Here is a 17462-nt window from a genome sequence, read left to right as displayed (position 1 = left end):
CTGAGTGTTGTGTCTTAATGCTTAACTTCTGTCTTTAATATACACCTTTAGCAACCAGCACATACAAAGTTGTCAGACAGAGGCATAACTGTGGTAATAAACCCTAAAAAACAAAAACAATTGATATAAGAGGGTATAAGATTCTATGATACCCTCTTACTTTTATCACATTCCCAAACTTCCTCTCTGTACCTCTTTCAAAAATTGCTTCAAAACTCCCCTTCTTCCACCAAAAATTTCCTAATAAAGATAACAGGATTTATACTAATGTGATATTGTTAAGATTTCACTATTTCAATTTAAAAAATATTAGTTGTTGAAAGGAGAAATTTGCTGGAAAAAAAGGGAATTGAATTCTAGAGTATAATCATTCAGTACTATTCCAATTATTTAGGACAAGTAATAATTCGGATAAGAATTCATTTTGTGACAGCAATGGTCATGCCAGTGTTTCTACTAATGCTAGCCTGAAACCGGAATGAGCTGTTACTTAGTTCATGCCATATCTGTTTCATTGCTATCTTTTACTGTGTTTTTAATTTTGTGATTTTTAGGAATGAATAACTGCTTCAGGGAAATGTACAAAAACTGTAGCTCTTAAAGAGAACATTTCAATGACATAGAGACATCATAGCAGCTGTTGATATGGTGAAGTCAAGCATTTAAAGATCACTGAAGGCCACAATGAAATAGGATCAGGCTTACTAAAGCCAAAGTAAAGTGTAGTTGAAAATCAACAATATTAAGAATTGGAAAACTGTTGCTGCAAATCAGTCCTTAAAAAATAAGCAAAAACCTTCAGAGGGACTTGGAGTTGTAACTGATTCCTTTATAGTGTGTCACAAGCTTCTTGAAGTTGGAAGCACAAGAAGAAAAACAGGTTTGTTTTTTTGTTGCTGTTGTTGTTTGTTTTTGCTTTTCTGTGAGGCGATTGGAGTTAGGTGACTTGCCCAGGGTCACACAGCTATTTAAGTGTCAAGTGTCTGAGGCCACATTTGAACTCAGGTCCTCCTGACTCCAAGGCTGGAGCTCTATGCACTGTACTACCTAGCTGCCCCTGTTTTTTGTTTGTTTGTTTGTTTTTTTTAAGCTGATTGCTATAAATAAAAACCTCTTATGGGCAGTTTAACAGGTAAACACACAGGTAACCCCATTTGTTGGGCATGAGAACACAGGAGGGCTCCTAACCCTAAAAGTTATTCTAGTACAGGTTCACTTTTGATCCAGTCAGACAGGAAGACAGCTCTGGAGGGTTAAATGAGCTTACTTTATTCTAGTGTAGTCTTCTCAAAAGGGTTGCTGATAATGGGAGCACCAACTCCTACAGCCTTGCCTAATCACACTTCTCACAGGGGCAGGCAAGAATAAGAGCACAACTACTCATCCCCTAAGCCTCACTGGGGGCCAGCTGAGGCAAACAGAGATTCCCCCCAAGCCTTGATGGGGACCGATCGATCAAGGCAGGTACATGCACTCCTCCACGCATTACCCAAATCCCAAAATGGGTTCCCCACTTACTGACTATCGCCCACTTGATTTATAGGGCAACAGACAAAGAAGGCATCATGCCAACATTTAAGCTCATACGTTAACTTTAGCAATACTGTCATGACCTAGTACGGTGCAGGCATACTCTACTGCAACTACACAGTAGAAGTTGTTTTCAATCATAATTTGTGGGAAATATTATCAAGGATCTTGGAACTATTATCTAAAAAGGAATAACAAAATCCTCCTTACACACACTAAAATCCACCTTACTTACATGGGCAAGATACACAAAGACTGGAGTACTCAAGATTGGAAAAAGGTTACTTTTACTGATGAAGGTCATTTCTTCATTCGAGGTTATATCAAAACCATTGTCAGATGTCCAAGTGAACCTGTAAGAAGATCTGTGCATCTTCATCAGGATGTAAAACATCCACCCAAAAAATGTCTGAGGATTTTTAAAATTTCCAGTGGATCTGGAACTCTTCTCCCCAATGAAGAAATTATGAACTCTAATCAATCAATTGACATATAGAAGAAGGTAAAACTGCTCCAAAACTACAGAAATTCCCAAATAGACAAAGAGTACTGCATCCTGGCCCTGTATTATGCTACACATCACAAAAGATTAGGAAACGTATCCAAGATGTGGAGATAAACATGCTTCATTGCCCTGAGAATTCCCTTGACTTAAAGCCCATTTAAAAGCCATGGGCTATATCAAGACTATACTTAGAAAAATTAACCATTTGTCAAAAGTTATACTTAATACTTAATGTGATTAATATGGTTTAATGATGAAGAATTAACAAATGCATGTCAATATCTTGTGCGCCCAATTCCAAAGGGGCACTGTAAACTGAAGAGTAACAGAGGAAGATTTTCTTCTCCTGTTCTCTCTTTTACCTAGGCTCCAAGAAATGGTCTTAGGTGTCTTTGTCTCTGTTCTTTTTCATTTGTCCTTCTCAGTTTCAGATGCCGGCAATCATCCCCATCTGATCCAGGAGTTTGAGCCATGGCAACCTTGGAGCCAGGAATGCAAGTAGGATGCCGTAGCTAGCCCAGCAAGGAAGCTCAGAGAAGCCAGAGTGCCTGAGACAAGGATTTTGGACTTGGAACTGGGACTGCATGTCCTACGAGAAATGAACTAAAATATGAACATAATCCTCTTTTCCTCTCCAGAAACTGAGGTGGTACAAAGGAGGGGGGGGGGGCTGGGTGGGGAATTATGCCTCCCATGTGTTCAAAGGAATAAATTTATATATGTGATTATACTTTTTGAAGTGAATATTTCTGCATAAAAGTTAATGTGACTGTTGGTGGCTAAATGTAACTGTGGTGTAGCAGGACTCCCACCAACAACTGAAGAAACAACATTAGTGGGGACATTTTCAGAGAACCTAGACACATCTCCAATCCTCTTAATGATACTGGAGTACTCTGGGAGAGGAGTGAAATGTAACATACCTGGCCTTCACGTAGTAGGGGGCCAGGGTGGTCTGTGTTAACACTTAAAATAACAACTCTGGGAGGTTTTATTATCCCCATTTTACAGTTGAGCAAACTAAGGCAAAGAGAAGTTAAGTGACATACCCAAGATCACATAACTAGTAAATCTGTATATATACATGCACATATAGTCATGTATGTATATATGTATGCATGTTTGTCTCTTCTATTAGAATAGAAGCTTCTTGTGAATAGAGATTGTTTCATTCTCTGTATTTGCATTCCTAAAACTTAGTACATTGTATGTGGCATATTTAGTAAACACTAAATATTTATTGGGACAGGTAGGTGGCACAATGGATAGAGTGCTGGTCCTGGAGTCTGGAAGACTCATCTTTCTGAATTCAAATTTGGCCTCAGAAAATTATTGCTTTGTGACCGTGGGCAAGTCATTTAACCCTACTAGCTTCAGTTTCTTCATCTGTAAAATGAGCTGGAGAAGGAAATGGCAAACCACTCCAGTAACTTTGCCAAAAAATCCTCAAATGGGGTCACAAAGACTAAGTAGGACATGATTGAGACAACTGAACAACAACAACAAATGTTTATTAACTGACTGATTCTAATTTTAAGTGAATAAATGCAGAGAATTACCACATTTCATCATCACTCCTACACTCAGGAAATGGAATATTGCTGGTGTTGACACTAAATTACACATACCTCTCCTACAGAAGGGTGCATTACACAAAAAAACACTCAAAAAATATTGGTGGAATGAAGTGGGTCCAGGATATTATTTAGTAGTGCTTGTCTTCATCTAATTGATTCCCTGGCATATTTCTCCTAACAATTTTTCTAAGCTTTCTCCAAGGTCAGAGTCTCACCATTATCCCTTAATCTCAGAAATTATCCAATCTCCTTTGTCTATGAAGACAAAAGCCATTCAACATAAGCTTTGTTACCTCAATATTATCTGTCAACTATATCTATATTCACTTTTTTGACCCTGTTCTTCAAAAGTCTATTTTGCTTCTGACCACTACCTCCCTTAATCCACCTTCCCTTCCATCAGCCCCCTCCTCTTCTCTTATCCTCTTCCCCTCATATTTCCCTGTAGGTAAGACAGATTTCTATACACAAATGAATGTGTATGTTATTCCCTTTTGAGCGAATTCCAATGAGAGTAAGGTTCAAGCATTGTTCACACCCCCATCTTCCCCTCTATTTCAAAAGCTCTTCCTTTCGTGCTTCTTTTATGTGAGATAATTTTCCCTGTTCTTTCTCTCCCTTCCCCCTACTCCCAGTGCATCCTTCTTTTTCACCCTGTAATTTTATTTTTTTGAAATCATCCCATTATAATCAACTTACCCTCAAGTCCTCTATGCATATTCCTTCTAACTGCCCTAATAATGATAAAGTTTTTAAGAATTATACTTATCATCTTCCCATATAGGAATGGAAACATTTTAACCTTTTTGATTCCCTTATGATTTCTCTTTCATGTTTACTACCTTTTCATGCTTCTCTTGAGTCTTATACTTGCAAGGTAAATTTTCTACTCAGGAATGCTTGAAAGTCTTCTATTTCATTGAATATCAATTTTTCCCCTGAAGGATTATACTCAGTTTTGTTGGATAGGTTATTCTTGATTGTAATGCTAGCTCCTTCGCCTTCTGGAATATTTTATTCTAAGCCCACCACTCCTTCAATGTGGAAGCTGCTAAATACTATGTGATCCTGCCTGTGGCTCTACAGTATTTGAATTGTTTCTTTCTGGCTACTTGCAATATTTTCTCTTTGACCCAAGAGCTCTGGAATTTGGCTATAATACTTCTGGAAGTTTTCATTTTGGGATGTCTTACAGGAGATGATCAACGCATTCTTTCAATTTCTATTTTATCCTGTGGATCTAGGATTGATGGGCAGTTTTCCTTAATAATTTGAAATATGATGTCTAGGTTCTTTTTTTGATCATGGTTTTCAGGTAGTCCAATAGTTCTTAAATTATGTCTCCTCAATCTATTTTCCAGGTCAGTTGTTTTTTCCAATGAGATATTTCACATTTTCTTCTATTTTTTTTCATTCTTCTGACTTTGTTTTATCGTTTCTTGATGTCTCATGGAGTCCTTAGCTTTTAGTTGCCCAATTCTAATTTTTAAGGAATTATTTTCTTCAGTGAGCTTCTGTACCTCTTTTTCCATTTGGCAAATTCTGCTTTTTAGGAATTCTTTTCTTCAGTGGATTTTTGTACCACTTTTACCATTTGGCCAATTCTTTTTTTTAAGGTATTATTTCCTTCAGTATTTTCTGTGCCTATTTTACCAAGCCGTTATTCTCTTTTCATAATTTTCTTGCATCACTCTCATTTCTTTTCCCAATTTTTCCTTGTGCCTCTCTTATTTGATTTTTAAAATCCTTTTTGAGCTCTTCCAGGAATTCTTGTTGGGTTTGTGTCCATCCAATTTACATTTTTCTTTGACGCTTTGCTTGTAGCTACTTGAACATCTTTGTCTTTTGTGTTTGTGTCTTGATCTTCCCTATCACCATAGTAACTTAATATGGTCAGGTTCTGTTTTGTTGTTTGCTCATTCTCCCAGCCTATTTCTTGACTTTGAACTTTATGTTAAAGTTAGGCTATGCTCCCAGGGTGGAGAAGGCACTATCCCAAGCTTCAGGACTTTCTTACTGCTGTTTTCACAGCTAGCTCTGGGAACTATAGATTTTCAGCATCTCCAAGGTGGTATGATCTAAGGAAAGGTGTGGTCACTGTTCTCCTGGCCTATGTTCTGATTTTTACTCAGGAAGGGACCTTATTTCCTTGTAGCCATCAGTGCTAGCACTCTACCTAGGCCCTAGGACTGTGACCAGGTCCCCTGCTCTGTAGCCACATTACTAGTGTTCCCCTCTGTCCTGGAATTGAGACCAGTCTCCCCACTTCCCTGTGAGAGAGCATGGGCACTCCTCTGTCTTGAGACCCGAATCAGGACCCTAGCTCCCCTGTGGCCACAAGTGCTATCACTTCTTTTGGCCCTGGGACTATGACCTAGAACTGCATATAAGCACTACAGCAAGGTCCTCAACCCAATGCCAGAAAAGGGTCCCCTGCAATCTCCTTCTGATCAGTTGTTCAACTCTGCCCACCATCAGTGAGCTAAGAGTTCCCAAAGCTCCTGCTGCTGCTCTCAATGCAGCTAGCTGCCTCCAAGGTCCACTGATGGTGCCGCAGGGCAACCTGCAGAGCCCCAGGCCCGACCACTATCCCAGTGAGATAGACCTTTCCTGCCAACCTCCTAAGTTGTTGTGGGCTGGAAAATTGTTTTACCCAACCTTTTGTTGGTTTTACCACTCCAGAATGTGATTTAAAAACAAAACACAGAATTAACAATTCATCCTATACATCCCTGTCTGATTCATCTTCCTAATATACTAATTCCCTCATGTCATGGCCTTACTCAAAAATTTTGAATGCCTCCTGCCTGCCTACAAGATAAAATCAAACTTTCAAACTTAGCATGAAAGACCCTCTATAACACAACCCCACCTTACCTACAACTTTATCTCCTACTAGCCCCCTTTAACAACCTTCTACTCCTAACTGGTATCTCAATGCATACTGAAATTCCATGCTTATTCCTGACTCTGTTTTGTCATTCCATATATCATTTGCCTATCCAAATCCTACCTACCCTTCTAACTCCTGACCAAATGATACCTCTCTAAAAGGTCTTATCTTCTCTACACTAAATTGATTTTCTGTTATGAATGTATTCTGTGTCTGTATGTCTCATTTTGGCAAAATTATATACTGTCTTCGAAGCCACATGTGGCTTTGAGGCCCCAGCTTCCCCACCCCTGACCTAGGCCTTCTGAATGAATTTAGTTAGTCCTCAATCTATGCAAGAATCAATTTCAAAGTATTTGCCTTAGTTTTATAAAGCTATATACTAGTGGAAATTTTAAAATCTGGGAGAATAGAAAGATTAAATCATTTTATGTTGTTTATTATTTGACTATTATTAAGGTGAGGTAGATTTTTAAACTAAAACTACTTCAATTTAAAGTATTTTGCAACAGAAAACACCACTAAAAAAACCAAAAAGTATTCAAATCTTCAGTGACCTATGTTATCTTGGATTCACAAATCTACTAGAGACATAAAACCACATATCAGATGTCATCATGTAAATGGGATAGGTAACCCAAACTACTTGTAGATATTTTGTCTAATAGATCTATTCAGTTAATGCTAAAATAACTGTAGCTCTGATATTCCTAGAAAAAACTGAGGCAACAGAGTAAATTCTTCCTTATGTAAATGGGTTGACAAGCTTATAACATTAGTTATATAAATGGGTAGACAAAATTGTAATATTTTATATATTTATCATACACTTTCCAATGAGTCAGTGCATCACCACATATATCCTAGACAGGCAGTGAAGACGGACCACGCCCAGAATTAAATAGGAGGAAGAAAGTGGGTTGGGTTCCATTTGGGAAATCATGCAATGTTTTTAAATGATCCTGAGCTGCTCTCTGATACATTTACAAAAAAATGTCTTAAAACCAGCATTGTCTCAGTGAGGCTGTATAGTTACCAATAATGGACAACATAATCTTTGAAACTGCTGGTGACCCAAAGAGCAATGGGGAAATACAAAGTGGGTATAAAAGTGTGGCAAATTAAAAATTATGCCAAATTTAGTATATGGAATAAGGAATATCATTCAGGAAACATATGTTCAGAAAAGAAAATGGGTCACTCTGCATTGGTACCCACAAAATGTTAAAAGATCTATAGGAGGGTCTCTAGCAGATAAGCAGGATCTTTTTTTGGAAGCCAGGGATAATAATCATAGAAGATAAAAGGAATATCTGGCAGCAATGGAGAGAGAAAATATACCTTGTAAGATAATGGAGGCTTTAAAGTGTTAGGGTATATCACACTTTGTGGTTCTCAAATATTGCACTGAAATGATTTATATGTATAGACTTGTTTGTTCTTTTTCTCCCCATCCCACGTTCCTTTAACCCAGGACTTCAAGTACAACTATGGTTTAAAAAAAGCTAAAGTTTATATACTATGGCAGGTAAATAATTCCTATTCAGTTCTCACTAATAATATGCTAATAAATATCCCAATAAAACTGACCTAGCCAAACATGGAAAACAAACCTATCTGACCATCTGGATCAGTAGTAAGGCAACCTAAGGGGCTTTCCTCGTAGGCACTGCTTGCAATATACCCATCTAGAAAATAATGGATCTATATTCAGTGCTTCTCCTTTTTTGTGGTAGCAAAGAATGGGAAACAAAGTGCATGCTTATCATCTGAGGAATGGCTAAGCAAACTGTGGTATACAAATAGGAGAGAACATCACTGCACCTTAACAAACAATGAATATGAAGAATTTAGTGATACATGAGGGGGCTTATATGAGCTGATACTGAACGAAGAAAGCAGAATCAGAGTAATAATTTATATGATGACTACAACAATGCAAATGGAAGGAAAAAACAAAACTGAATGCTATGAATGTTATGTATGGACCCAGAAAAGAAGTGAAAAAATGAATCTCCTTCCTTTCACTGAAAAAGTAGGTATGAACTATTTCATATACTGTCAAATATAACTAGTGTGCTGGTTGGTTTTGCTGACTGCTTTTTTTTTTCCTCTTTCTTTTTTAATTTTTATTAGAGGGATGGCTTATTGCTTAAGGGAAGAGGGAGGAATATATTTGGGAATGAGTATGAAATTACAATGAAGGGCATAAGTAAATTTCTGTAAACACTCAATGCTACTGACAGGATCTCTCAATAACAAATATTTGTAAAATGTGAAGAAATGGGGCGCTTCATTTAAAAAGGAAACTGCTAAATATACTGGATTTTTCTGCTGGGAAATAATGTACATGGCACTTTTCTACTTGCATGAGGAAAAACATCTTGCCTAATTCTTCTAGAGTAACTGACAAAAGAAAATTGAATTATTGATGACCAAAAAGAAACCAAATGTTGAAAAAAAAAGATTAACATTTCATATGGAAAATTCTATCACAAAAGAAAAACCAGTTTCTTTTGGTCATTTCTTTTATTCCTTAAAAAGCAGATTTCTGATATGTTAGATTCCTTCTAAAATGAAACCAGTTTTTTGCAAAAAAAAAAAAATATACTGTTTCTTAATAAAAAATGAAGAGAAATAAGAAAGCTAGCATTTAAAGGGGACTCCCCCTCACTCAACACAAAAAAACTGGATGTGGAGCAATGTTTTGGATGCTCAAATGTTGAATGAATATGAAACAGGCCTCTAATAACTTATATATACCCTGTCATTTTCTTCTTATGAATAGATTAATCTAATTTGCAATAATTTTAACAGTGTAAAACTAAGTTTGTATATGTGCCTATTCAAGAAAAGTTTTAGTAAGGAACTACATATGATCAAAACACTTTTCACTCCCTATAGAGCTTACTCCTGACACTGCCTGACTCCTGCTGGGCAAAAGGACAGACAATTCCAGGGGCAAAGCAAGAGGATATTTTTTTTTAAAATACATCTTTCCTACTCCATTGTCTGTCTCCAAGAAAATATCAAGACCTGTAAGTACAAGCTCTCACTTTTCTTGTATGGGTACCCTGTCTCCATTCCTCTAACAAATGCCAACTCCTTACTTCCAGGTTAAAAAACATTTTTCAAAACATGATATGATTCTGACACCACAGCTTACATTACAATTGCATAAAGAAATAACTCTTACTTTGATAAAACTGATCCCAACACTGTAGAATTTTTTCTGATTTTCTTAGAATATTCTATTCCAATTCTTAATTTTCAGGCAATTAATAAACAAAGATCTATGGTCTGATTTTCACACAGAAAGCTAACAAGTAGTTTACTCTGCTAAAATCATAGCAGTAGTAACAGAAAGATGAAATTATAGATCTATATAAGCACAATTATTAAAATAAAAAGCATTAACAAAGAGAATAACTTTTGAATAGTTACAGAATTTGATGGTGGTTACTAATCCACAAATGTACCTTGAACAAGTTATGTCCACATGCAATCTTACCCTTTTGATTTTGTTTCTTAGACATTGTAGTTTCTTTGCTTTCCACAAGACAGTAGAAAAATATCCCTTTGCCTTGGATGAGGTCTGGTTTGTAGAATTTGATCTTGTCTTCGGCTTGAAGGTAAACAATAGGAATCTGTGATTGTAGAAGGCAAATTTCAAGAATGAAAAGATGGCTACAGTTGTCAGAAACTTTGCTCACTGGTTTCTGTCAACTCCGTCCTTCTATACATCAACTTCTTGTCAGGAAACTTGACTGCAGAAGTTCATGTCTCCTTTGTCTGTCTGTTTTCCCCAGGTAGATTCTAGAGGGGGGAAAAGGAAAACTAGTTAATGTTCTGACAAACTATTTCATGCAATAAAGTCTTTGAAAGCCACAGATGAAATGCTTACTAGCCTATATTAACTAAAATAAAAAAAATTACTACAAAGTGAAAATCTAAATAATAAATGGAAGGATCTCCTTGCCTACCTCCATTCCCCACCCCAACACCCCCCCCCCACCAAAAAAGAACTTCTGGATTTATATTTAGACAATTTTACAACAAAGAAATCATTTATTCTCATTCCACAGGTTTTCACACACCTGCACAAAACCAATTCCTCTAACCACATATTCACAACCTCAACTAAAACTTACATTCCACATCTTGCAGATCCTACTTCATTACCATCTCTTCACCTGTCCTCACTTATCCTATCAGTCAATAAACATTTATTTAGTATTTATTATGTGCCAGGCACTGTGCAAAGCACTGAGATAACAAAGGCAGTCCATGTTATCAAGGAGCTCAATCTAATACAAACACAGTCGCAAAAACCACTAAGTACAAACAAGCTATACAGGATAAACTGGGGATAATCAACAAAGAGAAGACACTAGAACTAAGGGGAATTGGGAAAGGCTTCTTGTAGAAGGTCGGATTTTAGCTGGGATTCAAAAGAAGCTAGGGAAGACAGGAGGTAAAGATGAGGAGGAAAGGCATTGCAAGCACAGGGGACAGTCAGTAAAAAATGTCCAGAGTCAGGAGAGGAGTATCTTGTATGAGGAACAACAAGGAAATCAGTGTCACTGGTTCACAGAATATGTTAAAGGGAGTAAGATATAAGAAGACTGGAAGGGGGGTAGAGAAGTTTATGAAGGACTTTGAACGTCAAACAGAGGATTTCATATTTGACCCCAGAAGAGAAAGACAGCCATTGAACAGTGGGGGAGTTTATTGGGCCAGTGGGGGGAAAGAGGAGGCAGGGAGCAATTGTCAGACTTGCACTTCAGAAAGATCACTTTGGCAGCTGAGTGAAGGATGGACTAGAGTAGAAAGAGACCTGTGGCAGGCAGGTCACCCAGTAGGCTATTGGACTTGTATCTTATCCTCTGACGGTGTCAGAGAAAAAAAGGGGGCATATATAAAAAGATGTTACAAAGGTAAAATTGACAGGCCCTGGCAACAGACTGGATGAGGGTGGGAAATGGGGTGAGAAGTCAAGGATCACACCTAAGTTGCAAACATGGATGACTGAGAGGATTATGGTACCATGGACAGTAACAAGGAAGTTAGGAAGAGAGAAGGGTTTAGGAGAAAATGATGAGTTCAATTTGAGCCATACTGAGTTTAAGATACCTGGAACACCTAGTTCACGAAATCCAGTAAGCAGTTGGAGAAATGAGGCTAGAGGTCGGCAAAGAAGTTGAAGTTAAATAATTAGATAATCATCAACATAAAGATAACAGAATCCATGGGAGCTGATGAAATAGTATAGAAAGAAAGGTGAGGGGGAGGGAGGGAAAAGGAAGGCAGGAGATCAAGGACAGAGGTCTACGACTAGCATGTTTGTCTTAGATGAAGATCTAGCAAAAAAGACTAGAGAAGCGTCAGACAGATAGTAGGAGAACCTGGAGAGAATAGTGTTCAGAAAATCTAGAGAGAAGAGAGTATTAGGGAGAAGAGAATGATCAACAGTGTCAGAGGCTGTATAAAGAGGTCAGCATTATATGATGGAAAAAGCACTGGATTTGCCAGCAGAGAAGCTGGGTTTATACCCTGACCTCACCACTTACTAGCTGTGTGACCTTGGCCAACTCACAACCTCTCTGAACTTCTGTTACCTCTCTACTAAAATAAGGGGACCGGACTGCCTAACCTGTAAGGGTACCTTCTAGCTCTATGTTTTCTTCCTCTAGAAATTCTATTTAATTCTTTCTTCTCAGCCCTGCTCAAAGACGTTGCAAGCAGAAGACTGGGGGAAGATTCCATAGCTGGACAGATAAAAGGGAATGTTTAAGATAAAAAAATTATATTTATTTGAGAATTAGATACATTAAAAATATTTTTAATAATTCCTAAATAATATGAATATTGAGTTCTCACTGCTCCTGGGTAACCACTGAATATTAGAAATGAAAGGCCTTAGAGACTGTCCAGTTAATAAATGTTTATTAACTGATAGTCCAAACCATACCTGAGTATAGCCTCTATAATATCCTCAACAAGCCTATCCCTGAAGACTTCAAGCGAAAGGGAATCAAGTCACCAATGTCCTAAGGCAGCCAGCCTACTCTAGCTTTGGATAATTCTAATTACAAGGAATTTTATCTTTACATCAACCCCAAATTTGCCTCTCTACAAACTTCTGTAGCAGCAAGGAACCAGAAACTAAAGGATGTTCACCTATTAGTGTTACAGCATATGTATGTAATAGAATATAACAATATTCTGGTGCAACAGCACCATAAGAAATGATGACATGGAGTTGGAAAAAACAGTTACAAGAATTCTAAAGCTCAGAATGAACTGGGGCTACAGATGATTGAGATGAAAATTCTGCTGCAGGCCCTTCTGCTAAGTCCTCAGTCCAAAGCTTGTGAGAAGAGTTCCAGTCCTCATGTCCTGGCTGTTTTTGTACTCAGGTGACCAAGACACTATGTAAATGGCCCAAGCCTTAGTCCACTGAGCCAATTAAATCTGGATGACATTTCTGGTACCTTCACTAAAAAACTAAACAAGTCTGCCTGAGTCAGGGCCTTAAGACACTCCTCCTGCCACACAGGGACAGCAATCATGATCTCAGACAAGGCAAGAGTAAAAACAGACACAACGAAAACTGGGAAATTACATTATGCTTACATAAACAACTAATATCAACACTCAATATATTTGCACTAAATGACATAGCATCTAAATACTTAAAGGAAAGAGACAGCTGCAAGGAGAAGGCTGGGAGAAAATTCCATTAGGGTAGGTGATGGATGTGTTAACGGAGAGAAGGGGCGAGAGGTTACAGTAACAAATTGGAACAAGAAATAGATAATAAAATTTAATAGTTGAGGACCACACAACATACTCAAACCTAGACCAATCTTACAAAAAATAAACAAAAAAGACATTTAAGGACCTGAAGAGAATTTTTGGAAGTTAGACATAACAGATATCTGAATATTATTGAGAACAGAATGGATTACACAGTCAGTTCTGCTATAACTCTTGTTCTAAAAATGTGAATTTGTTCCAACACGACAGACATCTTAGGGAACATCTTGAGCATAATGCGAATTTCATGTGTTTCTGCTTGACTTCTTCTAAGAGAAGCAACAAGAATGCCCAAAATTGCATATACCACCTCACAATCACTCACAAACAGCAGCACTTCCAGTGCCCATTTCCACAAGCACATGTCAGATCCTTTTCAAGGTAAAGTGTCATATTTCTTGTATATCTCCTGGTACAGTGGGAAGTCGTGGGTAAAGGAGGCCTGGTCTGAACCTCAGGAAGCCTCCTCCCCATACCCCAATACCTGGAGTTTCCACTTGCCCACTTGTTTTACAAAAGACCAGGGACGCTACCATTTTTTTATTACATATTTCTTATCCATTTAACATGTATAAAATTGAGGTACCATTTTTATTAGGTTCTTATATTTGTGTGTATTTGTGTGTGTGTGTGTGTGTGTGTGTGTGTGCGTGTGACTAATGAAGTTTTTGAGCACTGTGCCTCTAACCCTATCCTCCCCATAAGCTCTGGTTTTTCATTGTACAATTTTGCATAGCGTGGTGCATTTTTGGGAATGTGTATATCTCATGGCAGAACTGAGTGCACATATTTCTCAACTATGCATGACACACTTATAAAAACTGACCATAAAAACCTCAAATAAATGCAGAAAAGAGAAATATTAAATGCATCCTTTTCATACAATACAAATTATTTTCAATAAAATATCTTTAAAGAAAGAATTAAAACTTAATTGGAAACTAAATAATTTAATCCTTAAGAACAGGTGAGTCAGTGAAATAGATAATCAGTGAAATAGATAATTTCAAAGAAAATGACAACAGAAAGACAATACAACAAAATTTGGGGGATTGAGCCAAAGCAATTCCTAGGAAAAATGTGTATTTCTATGTACTTTCATTAACAAGAGTGAGAAACACAGAATGATAAATTGGGTACAAAACTAAAACACCTATAAGAGCAACAAATAAAAAAAATCTGAACTAAGCACTAAAACAGAAATTCTAAATATCAAAGAGATTAACAAAAAGAACAAAACAAAAACAAACAAAACAAAAACAAACCCCAATGAACAAAAAGAATCCCAATGAACTGAGAAATAAAAGATCTGGGTTTGGAGGGGACGGGGCTGAGGAGACTCAAAAAGTAGAAAAATATTTAGCTAATTTAAGGGAGGAAACCAAATCACCAGTTTATATTGACAACTGGCAAAATATAAAGGAGAATTTACAAGAAGTGAAGATGAAATAAAACAAACTATTAGAACTATTTTCCTTAATTAACCTGCCAACAAAACTGATAACTTAGAAATGGTTGTATATTTACAAAAATATAAATACAGAGAATTAACCAAAGTAAAATAATCAAATCTCATAAAAATAAATTCAAGTTATAAAGGAATTCCCAAAAGATGGGGAAAATACAGATTCAGATGGAATTTCAAGTGAATTCTATCAAAGAACAATTAATTGTAATATTACATAAATTTTTTACAAAAGTAAGAAAAGGGATTTTATTAATATTTCTTTTGCAATGTGTGTGCACAAGCACATGTGTGTGTGTGTGGGGGGGTGGGTGTCTAAAACTGCACCAAGACTTTTGGGATAGCCTGTATACAAGAGAGGAAGTGAGACTGAGGGAAAAAAAGAAATATTCTCTATCAAGAGTGACATGGTCAGAACTGAGGAAGATTATTTTAGCAAAACATGGATTGAAGAATAGAGAGAAAGGAAGCCAAGAGTCCAATTAGGAGGTTACTGTTAGAGTCCAGGCAAGAGGTGACAAAGACCTGAACCAGGGTAGGTGATGGATCTATGAACAGAGAGAAAGGGTGAGAGGTTACAGCAACTTCTTTATGTCAATTAAACTTTTTGTAGGAAATAGTGATAGTGTGCAACAATGTTCTTTGCTTTATTCATTTCACATTTTTCAGAATCAATACCTTACTTGAATAGGTCACATATGTACATGACATCTTCTCATCTTTATCCTTTCTTACAGCTTTGTTGATTTTGGACTTTGCTCTAAGACATCAGTACTCTGACTGTATACATGGTAGGTTCAGAAATGAATCTGACATTGGTAAATCATTTCCTGTTATGAAATTGACTATATGACATTTGTGTGATGCTGTGTGGTGCTAGCCATGTCAGCTCTTTCCATCAAAAAATTGTTTACGGGGGCAGCTAGGTGGCACAGTAGATACAGCACTGGCCCTTAAGTCAGGAGGACCTGAGTTCAAATCCGGCCTCAGACCAAACACCTGACACTAGCTGTGTGACCCTGGGCAAGTCACTTAACCCCAATTGCCTAAAAAAACAAAAACAAAAAAATTGTTCATGAATTTTTCAACAGTGTTCACAGTTGCGGCTGTCCTCACTCTTTAGCACTAGAGCTACCTATGGAAAGAAGGAACATGGCTTGTACTAAGTAAACTGTGCATAAATCCATAGGTGGCAAAGTGCCCAAGAAACAGCTCACTACAGAAGCTGCTTGCGAGACTGTGCCTTCCACTGGAGGAGTCAACAAACCTCATTGCTACAGACTGGGTACTGTAGCACCTGTGAAATCAGATGTTATTAATGTCCATTGAATTTCTGATTTATAACATTCTTTCCCAGCTTCTGTTAGTGAAATTGCTTAGAACTTCAAAACACATCAGCAATTCCAAAGTGCAGCATTTGGTGCTTTGGCAAGTGAAGCCTATCTGGCTGGTCTGTTCGAAGACCATGTTATATATGCCAAACATGTCATAATAATGTCAAAAGATATCCATAGCATGCCATATACATGAAAAACATGCTTAAACTTCACTATGATGGGAAACATTTGTTATTCTCAAAAAAGAAAAAAAAATCTTCCTGGTTTGGTCATTCTGAACATTAGGTATCCTTCCCCTATGAAGTCAAAAGGTAGCATATGATTGCAAAGAGAAAAATATACACAAAAATACACAAAAAATAATACATACATATTAGGAAGATTTTCCCATTTTCATTTGTGTAAATTTTGAATATAAATGCAAGTACATAAAACATTAATGAAGTCAAAAAATGTTTCTGTAAACAAGTTTCAACAACTGAACTTTAAAACATTTATAAATAAATGTTAAACTTTTTCTGGATAATGCCAGCCAGCATTTGGATTTTTTTAAACAATTTTTATTGACAGTGACTAAATGGTGTAGGGACCTGGACCCCAAAAAGCCCTAAGACCATGTCTAAGTAACCCAGTGCCCCCATCCCCATGAGAAAATGCTCTCCTTGTTACAGGCACAGACAGAGTTGACCCTGTAATTCCTCTGATAAAAGCTATCTCCGGGGTGCCTGGCCCAAAGACTCTTTCCTAGGCTATCTTGTCCCCTCAACAAAGTTATCTCTGTTGACTGCTGGAGTTTTCCCATACATTCCAGCAGCCTAGCACCCACATAGCATATGCTGACCACTCCCTAATCCCACCACCTCATCACCAAATTAGCAACCTTAACATTCCTTTCCCTGCCCCTTTCCTACATAAGCTTTATATTCAAACCCACCTCCCACCCCTTTAAGTTTCAAGTTCCCCAAAGGAATTTTGTCCACTACTACTGGTGTTACAAAAAAACTTGCCACTTGACTGAAAGAAGGCTTGAGTGTGTGAATTTGTTCCAGGTAACTCTGTTTGGGATTCTCAGGGTGCAGCATCCTAACCTCTTCTGTGTTTGTAGCATTTTTATTTTATTTTCCTATGTTAACGATAATGCTAAAATTTTCTAAGCTGAGAATGCTCTGCAATGTTCAGGACTTAATGCACAATGTCACCCATAGACAAAAGCATCTGGAGAACTTCACCTTCCATAAGAAATACTTCTTCTACTTGGATTCTATCAGTAGTTGGTGTTCTCTTGGTTGCCTTTTTTTTTTTTTTTTTTTTTTTTTTTTTTTTTTTTTTTTTTTTT

At 37.2% G+C, this 17462-nt stretch overlaps 1 protein-coding gene across 1 annotated transcript in view; it reads right to left on the bottom strand.

Annotated features, from left to right (window-relative positions):
- The window catches only part of SPATS2 (spermatogenesis associated serine rich 2), a 134805-nt gene that overhangs the window by 78527 nt on the left and 38816 nt on the right, over positions 1–17462 (bottom strand). The window contains exons 2-3 of the mRNA XM_027844435.1: positions 10219–10321; positions 10017–10130 (exon numbers count right to left, since the gene is read on the bottom strand). Coding sequence (XP_027700236.1) covers positions 10017–10130; positions 10219–10249 — 145 coding nt within the window. The 5' untranslated portion in view covers positions 10250–10321. The remainder of the gene's footprint in view (positions 1–10016; positions 10131–10218; positions 10322–17462) is intronic.

The sequence above is a fragment of the Vombatus ursinus genome, unplaced genomic scaffold (genome assembly GCF_900497805.2).
Source record: "Vombatus ursinus unplaced genomic scaffold, bare-nosed wombat genome assembly UNPS02014941.1, whole genome shotgun sequence".
In the NCBI taxonomy this organism is placed as follows: domain Eukaryota; kingdom Metazoa; phylum Chordata; class Mammalia; order Diprotodontia; family Vombatidae; genus Vombatus; species Vombatus ursinus.
The sequence above is the reverse complement of the archived record's forward strand: the minus strand, read 5'-3'. Positions and strand labels throughout refer to the sequence as shown.